At 42.8% G+C, this 16,452-nt stretch overlaps 1 protein-coding gene and 2 non-coding genes across 6 annotated transcripts in view; 1 reads left to right on the forward strand and 2 right to left on the reverse strand.

The window, feature by feature from the left end:
- Positions 1-16,452, reverse strand: part of CXHXorf38 (chromosome X CXorf38 homolog) — an 87,404-nt gene that overhangs the window by 58,542 nt on the left and 12,410 nt on the right. For 3 of the 4 annotated variants that reach the window (XM_042241928.2, XM_060407381.1, XM_027962952.3), the window contains 2 exons: positions 4,483-4,645; positions 3,805-4,043 (listed from right to left, as the gene is read on the reverse strand). In XM_042241928.2, coding sequence (XP_042097862.1) covers positions 4,484-4,645 — 162 coding nt within the window. In that variant the 3' untranslated portion in view covers positions 3,805-4,043; position 4,483. Of the gene's footprint in view, positions 1-3,804; positions 4,044-4,482; positions 4,646-16,452 lie in introns of those variants that run through there. The other variant, XM_042241926.2, reaches the window with a different exon arrangement.
- Positions 1,895-1,969, reverse strand: TRNAE-UUC (transfer RNA glutamic acid (anticodon UUC)). Its single transcript has one exon. It is a non-coding gene; the product is annotated as a tRNA-Glu (tRNA).
- On the forward strand, positions 10,086-10,157 carry TRNAW-CCA (transfer RNA tryptophan (anticodon CCA)). The gene has a single exon. It is a non-coding gene; the product is annotated as a tRNA-Trp (tRNA).

The following is a 16,452-nucleotide window of genomic DNA, read 5'->3' on the forward strand; positions in this document are numbered from 1 at the left end:
GACCAACCTTGGTGCACTATGGGAAGAGAGCAGAAGGGTAGGGATAGTAGGAGGAAGGGATCATTGGGGGCCATCTTGGAGGCTGGCTACCACACGGTTCTGAAGTAAAAATTTTCATACCTTTCTGAAACTCAGAAAGTAATAAATCGTGCAAGATCATTGCCCACCTTCCCCAAGAGGTGTCACAAAATGCTCAGTTTATAATTGTGCAATCATTACAAACAAGCATATATCATAGAGGATGGTTTTTGAGAAGCAGGAAAGAAGTCTCTGGAAGACATGGTAGCTTCTAATATTTCAGATAGTTCAGACATACCATAATAAAAAGCAGTTCTAAAAGTTCTGAAATGAATCATAACCTTGGTATCAAGATTTTTATTGAAACTTTAAAGGATTTTCCCCCTTCGCTCTCACATGAGTAGAAATTAATATATTTCTAGATTTGTTTTACAAAATATATTTTGTAATTTGAGTATTGCATTTTAGTCAAGGGCCACTGTCTGTTGAAGACATATGAGAGCAGGGAGGTTTCTAATTAACCGGGTAAGGGGAAAGGGAGTAATCCCTGCTGATAATTTTCTGTTATTCTACATTTATAATTTAGAAGCCAAAACAGAGGAAAAAATCCCGAAGATTGCAACGCCTCCATTCTAATGCAAGGCTTCACTTACAGGATCTAATTTGTAGTACGCCCACCCAGCTCAGAGCTCCAACCCTTTGTTGTCTAGGATATTAGTGTTTACAGCCATGTAAGTGATTAATACTTTAATAAAAATGCACTCTTCAAATCATTAGGGTAATAATCATTTCATAATCCCCCCAAACTCTCAAACATAATCCTTTCTGTCCTTGACAATTTGACTTAAAACTGTCTACAGGTCTCTACCATTGCTTTATGAAGCAATAACATTTCCCAAATTGGCAGAGCTCTTGTTCCAGAAGTTTTCGTTACTGACACACTTCAGTTATTTCCCAGCACTGTGGTTTTGTATTGAGTTTAATACATAAACGTCTTTGTCTTGAGGTCTTCTGACTTTCCCAGCAAAGCCCAAGATAAAATCCAAAGAACTGCATTATCCTTGCAACCTGAATGCTACAACCATTTTGCTCCTCTAATTCTTTCAAAACTATGAACCTTATACCATGTACCAGGGAGAGGCCAGGTGTGCATAGCACTGCTGGACCCAAACAAGCCATCTGGAGATGAAACAGCGCTGTGTGGGAAGGAAGCTACTTCCTGGGCTTCTCCTGACCCTGACAACTCACAAATGCCCCTGGAGGGGGAGCTGACACCCACAATAATGTAGACCACAATATATTCCAGCAAATGTGACACATAGGTCTTGCAGCTTGAGTTTATGTCTATTATTTTGAAATACAAAATTTTAATGAAAAAATTTCAAAATACAGGAGTGCACGTTGTCATTCAAATTCCATATGGGAGTGTGCCAAGGACAGAAAAGGCAAATTTGACCCCAATTCTTCTCGCAGAGGTGACCTGGGAAAAAAGCTTGGGAAAAGCACACAGCTTTCCAGATCTCCATTATCTGAAAGTGCCATAGTTTTATAGCATGCTATGCATTGTTATACATTCTGCTTTTCTATCTGTATGTCTCAGACATCATTTCCTAGCAAAGCATGGCAGCCTTACCTCCTCCTTTTTTAACAGTCGTGCAATTCTCGGCAACATGGATGTGCTGTGATTATTTAACCAGTCCTCTCTCCATGGCCGCCTGCCAAGACTGCTGTGAACACCCTTCTGTGCACGCTCTGTGCCCTCGTACAGAGATCCAGAAGGTTGATGTTCTTGTACACACAGTTTGCTTTAAAGCCCCCTCTGGACGTGTCTTCTTATATTAAATGCTGGCCACACCTCGTGGGTCACGGGATCTTAGTCCCTAACACCAGGGATTGAACCTGGGGCTCATGCAGTGAAAGTACTGAGTCCTAACCACTGGACCACCAGGGAATTCCCTGAATTCATTTAATTCATCAGAGCAGACAATAAATCCAGTAAGATCAGAGCTCACATACCATTGTCCATACTGTACAAATCTTCACTTTTGCATCTACTTCAGTGCCTGACATGTGGCTGACACTTGATAAATGTTTGTTTGGTAGATAAGGAAAAACTAGATAGATACAAGAGGAATGAAATGAAAGTATTCATAACCCAAAGTTCCTAAGGTGAGAAACCAGATCTTAAATTGGTTAGTGAATCAATATTTGATTTGATCCCAAGTTTTGTTACTTTATATCTAGAAACTATGAAACATTTCATGAAGTTTCTTAGTTTGGTTGGAGTGGGGGTTCCAAGATGAAAGAAAATTGCCACTGTATTACTGAAGTCTTCTAAAGGTATTCCATGAAATGAAGGGAGAAAGAAAAAGCAAGATTAAAGACCAAATAGTAGCATGAAAGATGAAAGCAGGAAGTTACAGGCATATGTGCATTCATCCAGGTTTTACACAATTATATTCAATGCATTTTAATGTAAAAATACACCAAATATATCCCCCACCCCCATTCCCTAAAAATCACATCCTTGATGGGCAGCTGAGTAAGCAAAGGAGCAGGGCTTCACTTGGGCTCGGACTGGAAGCACTTTCTCCAGGCAGTGGGGCATGTGGCAAGTCTGTCCCTGAAGATCCAGGGGCAACATGGCCTAGCTCAGCACCGCTGTGCTTTTGTGCTTAGTCACTCAGCCATCTCCAACTCTTTGTGACCCCATGGACTATAGCCCACCAGGCTCCTCTTTCCATGGGGATTCTCTAGGCAAGAATACTGGAGTGGGTTGCCATTTCCTCCTACAGGGGATCTTCCCAACCCAGGGATCAAACCCAGGTCTCCTGCACTGCAGGTGGATTCTTTACCATCTGAGCTACTAGGGGAGCCCAAGAATATTACAGTGGGTAGCCTATCCCTTCTCCAGGGGATCTTCCCAATCCAGGAATCAAACCTGGGTCTCCTTCATTGCAGGCAGATTCTTTACCAGCCGAGCTACAAGGGAAGCCCACTGGCTTTGGAGATGAGCAGACGTGGGGGAAGGTGAGGGTAAAGCTAATCCCACAGACTACTGCACACAACAGGAGAGGGGTTTGCAGTTCAAGAAACAAATAGGACAAAGCTGAAAGTGGATGACTTTTGGGGTAAGAGGAACAGAGTGAATCTGTGAAGTTGCTGAAAGAAAATGATGTCTTTGAACTTCCATAAGAATGTTCAAATTTCCTTCTTAAACCTCATAACAAAGGACCAATCTTGGTTAACAATGTAATGAATATTTATATCTATGAATACCTCTACACTATCAGCTGACCCTTTAGTTAAGGAATATTCATCAAGCACACATGGACCACACCCTGCACTCAGCACTTGGAATAACTGAACAGAAAGAGCTGTGATACCAGCCTGGGCCCTCCCCCTATGCTGTCAGTCAAGTTACTGTGTTCTCAGCCCAGCTCTCTGTCTTATCGTCTCAGGCTACCAGAAAGGGGAACTCACAGTTCTGTACTAACTGGAAATGCTGGCAAGAAGGAAGGATTTCTATCTCAACATCAATACATCACAGCCCACCTGTGGGCATCCTCACGATTGAGACTTTGAGGCAAAGGTGTGTGTGCCAATGGGCAGAGAACTCGGCGTGGCCCTTCACAACAGGCCTGGCCGAACACAAGCCTAGTTACTGTTGAAGCAGTTAGAGTTTTAGGAGCAGAAAAGAATGTCACCTTTTAAAGAGCAACACAAAACGAAAAACAAAACCTGAAAAACAAACCACAACAAAAAAAAACCCTGGATGATACCAAGTTTGGTACAAGAGTATCTAATATTTTTTGGTTGGTACAGATAACACCACCAAGCTTGTGAATGTTAAAAAAAAATAACACTCCCAAAGAGTCAAAGGAAGTCCAGGAGAAGACAATACAAATCCCTTTTTGTTTGAGTGGAGTACTCGGGAGAGTTTTTCCTTTTCCCAGAAAAGGATGCCTGAGATGGAAGCCTGAGCAACTTTCACAGAACACGCCTGATCTTTGTGGAAGGTCGACCTAAAATAGAAGAGAACATTTAATTTTCTTCATGAGGGAAAAAAGTAAAACACTGAATACCATTACTTTAATGAGCTTTCCTTATGAAAAGTAACAAGTTGCCATTATTAACATCACAGCTAAGAGCAAGGCATCACTGCTATCATTTTAGGACTGAAGCGCTTTTTGATTGTCATAAAGTTGATTCATGTCAGGCCAGCCGAATGACTTCAGGTATACTTGACTAAACAAAGCTGGCAGGGAGTTTATTTTGAATCAGTTCAGATGTGAGACCCATCAATTAGAAAGAGCACAAAGCTCCGTGTTCTTTCTTTCAAATAATAAGGACACAGTGAAACTTCAGATGAGACCATGTGTGCTATGGCCTTACCTAAGGGAACAGACATCAAAGAGACAAGGCCATTCAGTCCTTATTTAAATATCATATGCTTAAACTCACCTCAGGCTTTCCCTTCAGGTGTCTGTACCCCAGGTTCCTTTGAATCTGGTTTTAGGTGCTGTTGACGGAGGCTGTCCAGCTTCTGCATATCTTCTGTCAGACCATTTCTAAGATCCTCATTGTTTCTTAGAAATTCTTTCACCACTTCCAGTTGGTTTAAGATCTGTACAAAGAAACCATACAATGCACAGCTTAGCTAATTTTACAGCAGACTTGAAATTCAGATGAAAAACTTAACTAGCTCCAAGACTGAGTCCTGCTCCTGTGTCTACTGATAGCTGGTTTGGGGACCATACAAGTGAGTGTTTACTTGTCTCCTTAAAAATTTTTGCTTTTAGGGGTTAATATCCAAAATATATAAAGAACTCATATGATTCAATAGCACAAAAACTACCCAAGTTAAAAATGGACAAAGGACCTAAACAGGCTTTTTCCCAAAGAAAACATACAAATGGCCAACAGGTACATGAAAAAGTGCTCAATAGCACTAATCATCAGCGAAATGCAAGTTAAAACCACAATGAGGTATCACCCCATACCTGTTAGAATGGTCATCCTCAAAAAGAGAGAACAGATGCTGGTGAAGGTGTGGAGAAAAGGGGTGCATGAGCACTGTTCATAGAAATGTAAATTGGTGCACACACTTTGGAAAACAGTATGGAGGATCTTCAAAAAATTTAAAGAGGAACTACCATATGATTCAAAAAGGAACATACCATACATTTAAGGTCAGGAGGGGCGGTGGTGAGGAGATACCCCTTGTCCAACGTAGGGAGCAGCGGCTGCGCTTTGCTGGAGCAGCCGTGAAGAGATATCCCATGTCCAAGATAAGAGAAACCCAAGTAAGACGGTAGGTGTTGCAAGAGGGTATCAGAGGGCAGACGCACTGAAACCATAATCACAGATAACTAGCCAATCTGGTCACACTAGAACCACGGTCTTGCCTAACTCAATGAAACTAAGCCATGCCCATGGGGCCACCCAGGACGGGCGGGTCATGGTGGAGAGGTCTGGCAGAATGTGGTCCACTGGAGAAGGGAATGGCAAACCACTTCAGTATTCTTGCCTTGAGAACCCCATGAACAGTATGAAAAGGCAAAATGATAGGACACTGAAAGAGGAACTCCCCAGGTCAGCAGGTGCCCAATATGCTACTGGAGATCAGTGGAAAAATAACTCCAGAAAGAATGAAGGGATGGAGCCAAAGCAAAAACAATACCCAGTTGTGGATGTGACTCGTGATAGAAGCAAGGTCCAATGCTGTAATGAGCAATATTGCATAGGGAACCTGGAATGTCAGGTCCATGAATCAAGGCAAATTCGAAGTGGTCAAACAGGAGATGCTAAGAGTGAACGTCGACATTCTAGGAATCAGCAAACTAAAATGGACTGGAATGGGTGAATTTAAGTCAAATGACCATTATATCTACTACTGCGGGCAGGAATCCCTCAGAAGAAATGGAGTAGCCATCATGGTCAACAAAAGAGTCCGAAATGCAGTACTTGGATGCAATCTCAAAAACAACAGAATGATCTCTCTTCGTTTCCAAGGCAAACCATTCAATATCAGGGTAATCCAAGTCTATGCTCCAACCAGTAACGCTGAAGAAGCTGAAGTTGAACGGTTCTATGAAGACCTACAAGACCTTTTAGAACTAACACCCAAAAAGATGTCCTTTTCATGATAGGGGACTGGAATGCAAAAGTAGGAAGTCAAGAAACACCTGGAGTAACAGGCAAATTTGGCCTTGGAATATGGAATGAAGCAGAGCAAACACTAATAGAGTCTTGCCAAGAAAAAGCACTGATCATAGCAAACACCCTCTTCCAACAACACAAGAGAAGACTCTACACATGGACATCATCAGATGGTCAACACCGAAATCAGATTGATTATATTCTTTGCAGCCAAAGATGGAGAAGTTCTATACAGTCAACAAAAACAAGATCGGGAGCTGACTGTGGCTCAGATCATGAACTCCTTATTGCCAAATTCAGACTCAAATTGAAGAAAGTGGGGAAAACCACTAGACCGTTCAGGTATGACCTAAATCAAATCCCTTATGATTATACAGTGGAAGTGAGAAATAGATTTAAGGGACTAGATCTGATAGATAGAGTGCCTGATGAACTATGGAATGAGGTTTGTGACATTGTACAGGAGACAGGGATCAAGACCATCCCCAAGGAAAAGAAATGCAAAAAAGCAAAATGGCTGTCTGGAGAGGCCTTACAAATAGCTGTGAAAAGAAGAGAAGCAAAAAGCAAAGGAGAAAAGGAAAGATATAAGCATCTGAATACAAAGTTCCAAAGAATAGCAAGAAGAGATAAGGACGCCTTCCTCAGCGATCAATGCAAAGAAATAGAGGAAAAGAACAGAATGGGAAAGACTAGAGATCTCTTCAAGAAAATTAGAGATACCAAGGAACATTTCATGCAAAGATGGGCTCGATAAAGGACAGAAATGGTATGCACCTAACAGAAGCAGAAGACATTAAGAAGACGTGGCAAGAATACACAGAAGAACTGTACAAAAAAGATCTTCACAACCAAGATAATCACGATGGTGTGATCACTCACGTAAAGCCAGACATCCTGGAATGTGAAGTCAAGTGGGCCTTAGATAGCATCACTATGAACAAAGCTAGTGGAGGTGATGGAATTCCAGTTGAGCTATTTCAAATCCTGAAAGATGATGCTGTGAAAGTGCTGCATTCAATATGCCAGCAAATTTGGAAAACTCAGCAGTGGCCACAGGACTGGAAAAGGTCCGTTTTTCATTCTAATCCCAAAGAAAGGCAATGCCAAAGAGGGTTCAAACTACCACACAGTTGCATTCATCTCACACACTAGTAAAGTAATGCTCAAAATTCTCCAAGCCAGGCTTCAGCAACACATTAACCGTGAACTTCCAGATGTTCAAGCTGGTTTTAGAAAAGGCAGAGGAACAGCTGGATCATGGAAAAAGCAAGAGACTTCCAGAAAAACATCTATTTCTGCTTTATTGACTATGCCAAAGCCTTTGACTGTGTGGATCACAAGAAACTGTGGAAAATTCTAAAGAGATGGGAATACCAGACCACCTGACCTGCCTCTTGAGAAACCTATATGCAGGTCAGGAAGCAACAGTTAGAACTGGACATGGAACAACAGACTGGTTCCAAATAGGAAAAGGAGTACATCAAGGCTATATATTGTCACCCTGCTTATTTATCTTATATGCAGAGTACATCACAAGAAATGATGTACAAGCTGGAATCAAGATTGCCAGGAGAAATATCAACAACCTCAGATATGCAGATGACACCACCCTTATGGCAGAAAGTGAAGAGGAACTAAAAGCCTCTTGATGAAAGTGAAAGAGGAGAGTGAAAAAGCTGGCTTCAAGCTCAACATTCAGAAAATGAAGATCATGGCATCTGGTCCCATCACTTCATGGGAAATAGATGGGGAAACAGTGGAAACAATGTCAGACTTTATTTTTGGGGGCTCCAAAACCACTGCAGATGGTGACTGCAGCCATGAAATTAAAAGACGCTTACTCCTTGGAAGAAAAGTTATGACCAACCTAGACAGCATATTCAAAAGCAGAGACATTACTTCGCCAACAAAGGTCCGTCTAGTCAAGGCTATGGTTTTTCCAGTGGTCATGTATGGATGTGAGAGTTGGACTGTGAAGAAAGCTGAGCGCCAAAGAATTGATGCTTTTGAACTGTGGTGTTGGAGAAAACTCTTGAGAGTCCCTTGGACTGCAAGGAGATCCAACCAATCCATTCTGAAGGAGATCAGTCCTGGGATTTCTTTGGAAGGAGAGCGAGGTGGGAGGGGGGGTTCAGGATTGGGAACTCATGTACACCCGTGGCGGATTCATGTCAATGTATGGCAAAACCAATACAGTATTGTAAAGTAAAATAAAGTAAAATTTTAAAAATAAATAAATAAATAAAAGAGACTGAAAATGCAAATAAATAAATAAAGCTGAAACTCCAATACTTTGGCCACCTCATGCGAAGAATTGACTCATTGGAAAAGACTCTGATGCTGGGAGGGATTGGGGGCAGGAGGAGAAGGGGACGACAGAGGATGAGATGGCTGGATGGCATCACGGACTCGATGAACGTGAGTCTGAGTGAACTCCGGGAGATGGTGATGGACAGGGAGGCCTGGCGTGCTGAGATTCATGGGGTCACAAAGAGTCGGACACGACTGAGCGACTGAACTGAACTGAACCATATGATTTAGAAATTTGACCTCTGGGAAGGTATCTGAAGAAAATGAAAACATCATGCTGAAGAGATATCTACATCTACATGTTAATAGCAGCATAATTCACAATAGCTAAGACAAGGAAATAACTTGAGTGTCCATAAACTTATGAATGGATAAAGAAGATATGGTACATATACACAGTGGAATATTACTTGGCCATAAAAAGATGGAAATCCTATTATTTGAGACAACATGGATGGACCTGGAGGGCATTATGATAAGTTAAATAAGTCAAGCAGAGAGACACAAACACTCCATGATCTCACTTATATGTGGAATCTAAAACAAAAACAAAAATATAAATTCTTAAGAAAAGAGATCAGATTTGCAGTTACCAGAGGTGGGAATGGGTAAGTGAGTAAATCTTAAGTGGTCATACCACAAGGTAAAAAACATCGTTTTCCCTTTTTGGGGCATCTATATGAGATGATGTCATATAAATATAGGAAGTCCCTTAGAAAAAAATTTTTAAAGATTTTTTTTTGCTGTAAAACTTCCTGAATAGGTATATACCTATATGTGTGTGTGTTTATATACATATATAAATATATATATGTACATATGTATACATATACATATAAATATGATATATATATATTTTAAAAATGAAGCCCTTTCATTTTGAATTTTGTATCCATTTATTATAATTAAATATATATACACACATACATACGAGGGCTTCCCTGGAGGCTCAGTGGTAAAGAATCTACCTGTCAATGCAAGAGATGCACATACATACACATATATGTATGTACACACATACACAAATATATACACAAACACATATAAGTGTATACAGTCACACATATAGAGCTCTTTCATTTTGAATTTTGTACACATGTATGACTATTAAAGTTAGCCAAGGCTGTGGTCCTCGTGTGATTAGATTGACTAGTTTTCTGTGAATATGGTTTCAGTGTGTGTTTCAGACTGGTTCCAAATAGGAAAAGGAGTACGTCAAGGCTGTATATTGTCACCCTGCTTATTTAACTTCTATGCAGAGTACATCATGAGAAATGCTGGACTGGAAGAAACACAAGCTGGAATCAAGATTGCCGGGAGAAATATCAATAACCCCAGATATGCAGATGACACCACCCTTATGGCAGAAAGTGAAGAGGAACTAAAAAGCCTCTTGAGGAAAGTGAAAGAGGAGAGTGAAAAAGTTGGCTTAAAGCTCAACATTCAGAAAATGAAGATCATGGCATCCGGTCCCATCACTTCATGGAAAATAGATGGGGAAACAGTGGAAACAGTGACAGACTTTATTTTTTGGGGTTCTAAAATCACTGCAGATGGTGACTGCAGCCATGAAATTAGAAAGACGCTTATCTTCCCTGGTGGCTCAGAGGTTAAAGCGTCTGCCTCCAATGCAGGAGACCCGGGTTCGATCCCTGGGTTGGGAAGATCCCCTGGAGAAGGAAATGGCAATCCACTCCAGTATTCTTGCCTAGAGAATCCCATGGACGGAGAAGCCTAGTAGGTTATAGTCCACGGGGTCGCAAAGAGTTGGATACGACTGAGTGACTTCACCTCACCTACTCCTTGGAAGAAAAGTTATGACCAACCTAGATAGCATATTCAAAAGCAGAGACATTACTTTGCTGACTAAGGTCCGTCTAGTCAAGGCTATGGTTTTTCCTGTGGGCATGTATGGATGTGAGAGTTGGACTGTGAAGAAAGCTGAGCGCAGAAGAACTGATGCTTTTGAACTGTGGTGTTGGAGAAGACTCTTGAGAGTCCCTTGGACTGCAAGGAGATCCAACCAGTCCATTCTAAATGAGATCAGCCCTGGGATTTCTTTGGAAGGAATGATGCTAAAGCTGAAACTCCAGTACTTTGGCCACCTCATGCGAAGAGTTGACTCATTGGAAAAGACTCTGATGCTGGGAGGGATTGGGGGCAGGAGGAGAAGGGGACGACCGAGGATGAGATGGCTGGATGGCATCACTGACTCGACGGACGTGAGTCTGGGTGAACTCCGTGAGTTGGTGATGGACAGGGAGGCCTGGCGTGCTGAGATTCATGGGGTTGGAAAGAGTCGGACATGACTGAGCGACTGAACTGAACTGATGACTCTTAAAAATGTCTACATATGTACATTTATTACTATTCAGTATTTATAAAATATACATACCTATTCACTAGTAGTAAACATACTGGTATAAAATTCAAAATGAACACAGGGTACAACGTAAGAAGTTGGTTCTCTTTCACATCCTGTCCCCAGTCACTCAGCTCCTCTTAGAGGCGACCACAGCGAAGTTTCTTGTATCTCTTCCAGAGATACTCCATGCATTTACATGTGAACACATGTATATGTGTACACATTTTTAAAATTCCAGTTTTACTGAGATGTAATGGGCACATATACATCTTACAGAAACATAAATGGCAGCATATTAGATGTTATGCAACTGATTTTTTTTCTGTATCAGAATATAAAGAGTGGCCTCATTTTTTTTAATGGCTAAACAGTTTTTTAGTTATGGATGTCTCATATTTTAACATATTATTTCAAGCCTTCTGCTAAGAGAAATGCTGCTGTAGTAACTAACCTGGGACATGTGTCATTTTGCATAAAGTGACAGGTTATTTCTAGGATCTACTTTTAGAAGCAGAATGGAGTTTTAATTAATAGAGTTTTCTGTTTTAATGTTAATAGATTTTGCCAAAACTGTCATCTCTAGAGGTTACAGCAATTTAAACTCCCATCAGTAACATACTTCCTGACATTTAAACTTAATAAAAGTATGTACTCTCAGAATAGTACCACAGACACGTTTTCACTCAGCTTATCCCAGGATACCCTCAACTGGTCATGTGCTTATCACAAAGAGGAACGTTATTAACCTTTTGGGGGTATGGTGAATTTTTTTTTCAAATAAGGGACCCCCCAATTCCAAACTAGGTCAAGATGATCAAAAAGTGATGGAGTACCCTACTCCTAGCAGAGTGGTGGTTCTTAAATTTTAGAGATGTACCCAATTGATTCTGGTTCCGGACGCCTAGTGGAGAACACAAGCAGGCACCAGGTTATTGTGACGTGAGAGAATGAGAGAGTCAGATGCAGAATAATGGCTGCCAAAGATGGGAAGGAGGGGAAGACTGGCAGGGACTTGGGGCCAGGATGAACAGGGAACAAAGCTGAGGTCTTCAGGTAGGTTACTAAGTAGATGGGGATGTTCCCTTCAGCTGGAGCTGGGTTTTGGTTTTTTTTTTTTTTTCAATTTATTTTTATTTTTTGGCTAGGCATATGCGATCTCAGTTCCCTGACCAGGGAACGAACTTGAGCCCTTGCAGTGGAAGCTCAGAGTCTTAACCACTGAACCACCAGGAAGTCCTAGCTGCAACTGTTTATTACATGGCTAGAAACAAGCCTACAGCCCCTGAAAGACTGCTGTTGCTGTTGTTGTTTAGTTACTAAGTTGTGTCTAACTCTTCGTGACGCTATGGACTGTCGCCCACCAGGCTCCTCCGTCCATGCGATTTCTCAGGCAAGAATACTGGAGTGGGTTGCCATTTCCTCCTCCAGCAGATCTTTCTAACCCAGGGATCAAACTCGCCTCTCCTGCTTGGCAGGTGGATTCTTTACCACTGAGCCACCTGGGAAGCCCCGCCTGAAAGATGTGTGCTGTGCTTAGTCGCTCAGTCATGTCTGACTCTTTGCGACCCCATGGACTGCAGCTAGCCAGGCTCCTCTGTCCTCGGGAATTCTCCACGGAAGAATACATGCCCTCCTCCAGGGCATCTTCCTGACTCAGGAATCGAATCGGGGTCTCTCACATTGCAGGAGGATTCTTTACCAAGTGAGCCACCAGGGAAGCCCCTTAAATAATAAATTTGGAAACCATAAAGATGTGCAATGAAGCTTATATCAGTGATGTTATTCACAGTGGACGTTAGTCACTGTGGGTACTGCACTGTTAGCGCTTTTTGCCTGTGCCAGGCATTCTAGATGCAGCCCAGGGTCCTTCCCATTACTGCATTCTCGTCAGATGCCTGAGACCATGCTGGCCTGGTCTCTGCACTAAGATGGACTGGGGTCCTCCCTCCCCAGAGACCTTCTCATTTGATGTCTTGAGAGCTATGATCCTTTATGCTGTCACCTCCTGACCCTCTCTGCTCTTGAAATGTGCTTCACAGAGGTGACTATTTTAGCTTGGGGGGAGGATAGAGTCAAAAGGAGGTTTTTTTAATTATTAAGAATGGGGAAGTCTTGTGTACCTTTATATGTTAAGTGGGAAGAGGAAGTAAAGGTGGAAAAACTAAGTACTAGAAAAGTATGGAATGCAGTTGGACAGACTTGGGTATTGAAACCCAGCTCTGTCACTTAACTAGCTGTGTGACTTTGGGCAAGACTTGACCTCTCTGAGCTTATTTCCATATATGCAAATAGAGGATGACCATACATTTGCCAACCAGGATTCTTGCAAGGGTTAGATATAATCTACTAAAAGCACATAGCACTACATCTGGTACATTCCTTCCTTCTGACAATCATTTAACAAAAGTATTGTGAGAGTTAAATGGATAACTCAGAAGCTGGAATGAAGACTGCCAAGGGGAATTATCAACAACCTCAGATATGTAGATGATACTACTGTAATGGCAGAAAGCAAAGAGGAAGTAAAAAGCCTCTTGATGAGTGTGAAAGAAGAGAGTGAAAAAGCTGGCTTAAAACTCAACATTGAAAAAACTAAGATGGATCCAGTCCCATCACTTCATGGCAAATAGATGGGGAAAAAGTGGAAGCAGTGACAGATCGTATTTTCTTGGGCTCCAAAATCACTGCGGTCAGTGACTGTAGCCATGAAATTAAAAGATGCTTGCTCCTTGGCAGAAAAGCTATGACAAACCCAGACAGTGTTATTAAAAAGTGGAGATACCACTTTGCCAACAAAGATCCATGCAGTCAAAGTTATGGTTTTTCCAACAGTCATGTACGAAAGTGAGAGGTGGACCATAAAGAAGGCTCAATGCCAAAGAATTGATGCTTGTGAATTGTGCTGAAGACTCTTGAAAGTCCCTTGGACTACAAGATCAAACCAGTCAATCCTAAAGGAAACCAATTCTGAATGTTCATTAGAAGGACTGATGTGGAAGCTGAAACTCCAATATTTTGGCCACCTGATGCGAAGAGCTGACTCATCGGAGAGGACCCTGATGCTGAGAAAGAATGAGGGCAGAAGGAGAAGGGAGCGACAGAGGATGAGACGGTTGGATGGCATCACCGACTCAATGGACATGAATCTGAGCAAACTCCGGGAGACAGTGAAAGACAGGGAAGCCTGGCGTGCTGCAGTTCATGGGGTAGCAAAGAGTCAGACGTGACTGTGTGATTGAACAATTCTGAGCCTACTATGTGCCTGGTAGGCACTATTCTAGGCAAAAGATGGTTAGTGAGTACTCTCAGCACGTAAGCCAAAACCCCTGCACTTGTCTTTGACGCCTTTCCTTCTCTCACACGCCATGTGTGCCCCCACCCCTTTCTCATCACCTCTACTCTTCACCCTTCCACCCTGGCCCGAACTACCACCCTCTGACCAGGTAACTGTGGCAGCCTCCTAACATCTCCCTAGTTCCATCTTTGGTCCCCGGACAGCATTCTCTACATGGCGGCCAGTGTACTCCTTTTATTGTCCTGCAGCGTTGCTGCCATCTCAGGAGGAAGAGCCTGGGTCCACCCAATGGCTCACAAGGCTTCCCTTCTATCTGCTCCTACCACACTCCCCCTATGCTGCTCATATCGCCGTGCCCTCGGCCTGAATGCTCCTCCTCCAGATCTGCCACCTGTCACAGCCCAACACCTGTCCCCATTCGGCCACTCCTGATCCCCACACTCTGCTCCACACAGTCCTCCTCTTTCTAAATGCCCCATCATTACTTATTACATGGACCATTTACCATCTGTCTCCCCCATGGGGACCTTTGTTTTGTTCACTGATGCACACTAAGCTTCTAGAACTGTGCCTTGGACACATCAGCACTCACTCATGAACTAAATCTGGACTTTAACGAATGGAGTGTCAATTACATCCTTTCCCCACCTGCCTCGACTGCATTCTGTTGCTGTCCTTTCTCCCCAAGCTTCCCTATGAAAGTGGCTCCCCCACCAGGGTTTAAAAAATCAGTAATGATTTTAAAGAACAAACACATGGACACAGAGGGGTAGGACTGACATATATACACTACGGTGTGTAAACCAGATGGCTGGCGGGGAGCTGCTGTATATAGCACAGGAAGCTCAGCTTGGTGCTCTGCGATGACCCAGAGGGACGGGAAGGGACAGTGGGGGTGGGAGGGAGGCTCAAGAGGGACAGCATATATATATACATAGAGCTGATTCACGTCATTGCACAGCAGAAACTAACACAACACGGCAAAGCAATTATTCTCCAATTTTAAAAAAACGATGTGCAAGGTCTTTACATGTTTGTTAGCCACTTATGGTGCTCGACGTTCTTTTGCTGAACTTTGAGCCCCCGAGATCCTAACAAAGCAGATGTGTATGAAGGGCTCGTGGGTGGCACCTGCTGCTCCCATCTGGCTCTGAGGTGAACCACCCTAGCCCTGCAGCTTTAACGAACACCAGAAACATTCACCAAAAGAGTCCCATGCTCATAATACAACCACTGTATTTCTTAATTCCTTACTGCACGTTTTCTCTTTTTTTTTTTTTTTGTCGTTTTCTCATATTTTAACATCTCAGATGAGATTGCACTTTACGATTCATAGCATGAGCTTGCATGCTAAGTTGCTTCAGTCGTGTCCAGCTCTTTGCAACCCTATGGACTGTAGCCCTCTGGGCTCCTCTGTCCATGGGATTCTCCAGGCAAGAATGCTGGAGCGGGTTGCCATGTCCTCCTCTAGGGGTCTTCCTGACCCAGGGATCGAATCTGTGTCTCTTAGTCTCCTGCATTGGCAGGTGGGTTCTTACCACTAGCGCCACCTGGGAAGCCCACCATGTATCTTACAGTAAATGAGCAGCGTTTTTTTTCTTTGAAAGTAACTGAATCAGTGATGCGTCATGCAATTCATAGTGTTTTACAGTCACTGAAATTTGGTTTATCAAATCCTCTGACTTTGGAAACTAACCCGAATGAATGTGAATAATCATACATGGCGCTAAAATTTCAAAAGAAGTCCTTTCCACGCATCGTGGATAGACAACCTGCAGCTTCTGAGATAACGTGCCAATCAAGCCAAACTTACATTGTGATCAATTGAAATATCAAAAGAAATGCCATGGTCTACTGAACAGAAAGCATGAAAAATGAGAATTTATCACCCCTATCTAGAGACTTTGGGACCCAGAGGACAAGTCAATTAACCCCAATTTCTTCTCTGTGAAATAGAGATAATGAGGGGTCAAAATTTCCAATTGCTAGCTCCTTGATGACACGACAGGAGACAGGATAACCACTGCGTGGCATGTGGGAAGGCAGGCTCAGGGTCAGAGGGGGGCAACTCCTGGGCCAGCCCTCATGCCCCAGCCCTGAGGCCTCTCACGCAGCAGCACATGCTCCTCAGGGTTGCTGTAAAGCAGCAAATTGCCAGGGTCCCTTCCTACTCTCAACTGGCAGAGACTCCTGGTTTCAGTGTGTTGCTACTGATGCATTTTGCTCTTTGTTACGCAAACAGGAAAAGAACTGCAGCTCCCTCAAGGAAGAAGACAGAATTTCTGATGACCTGGGGTCC

The sequence above is a fragment of the Ovis aries genome, chromosome X, assembly GCF_016772045.2.
Source record: "Ovis aries strain OAR_USU_Benz2616 breed Rambouillet chromosome X, ARS-UI_Ramb_v3.0, whole genome shotgun sequence".
In the NCBI taxonomy this organism is placed as follows: domain Eukaryota; kingdom Metazoa; phylum Chordata; class Mammalia; order Artiodactyla; family Bovidae; genus Ovis; species Ovis aries.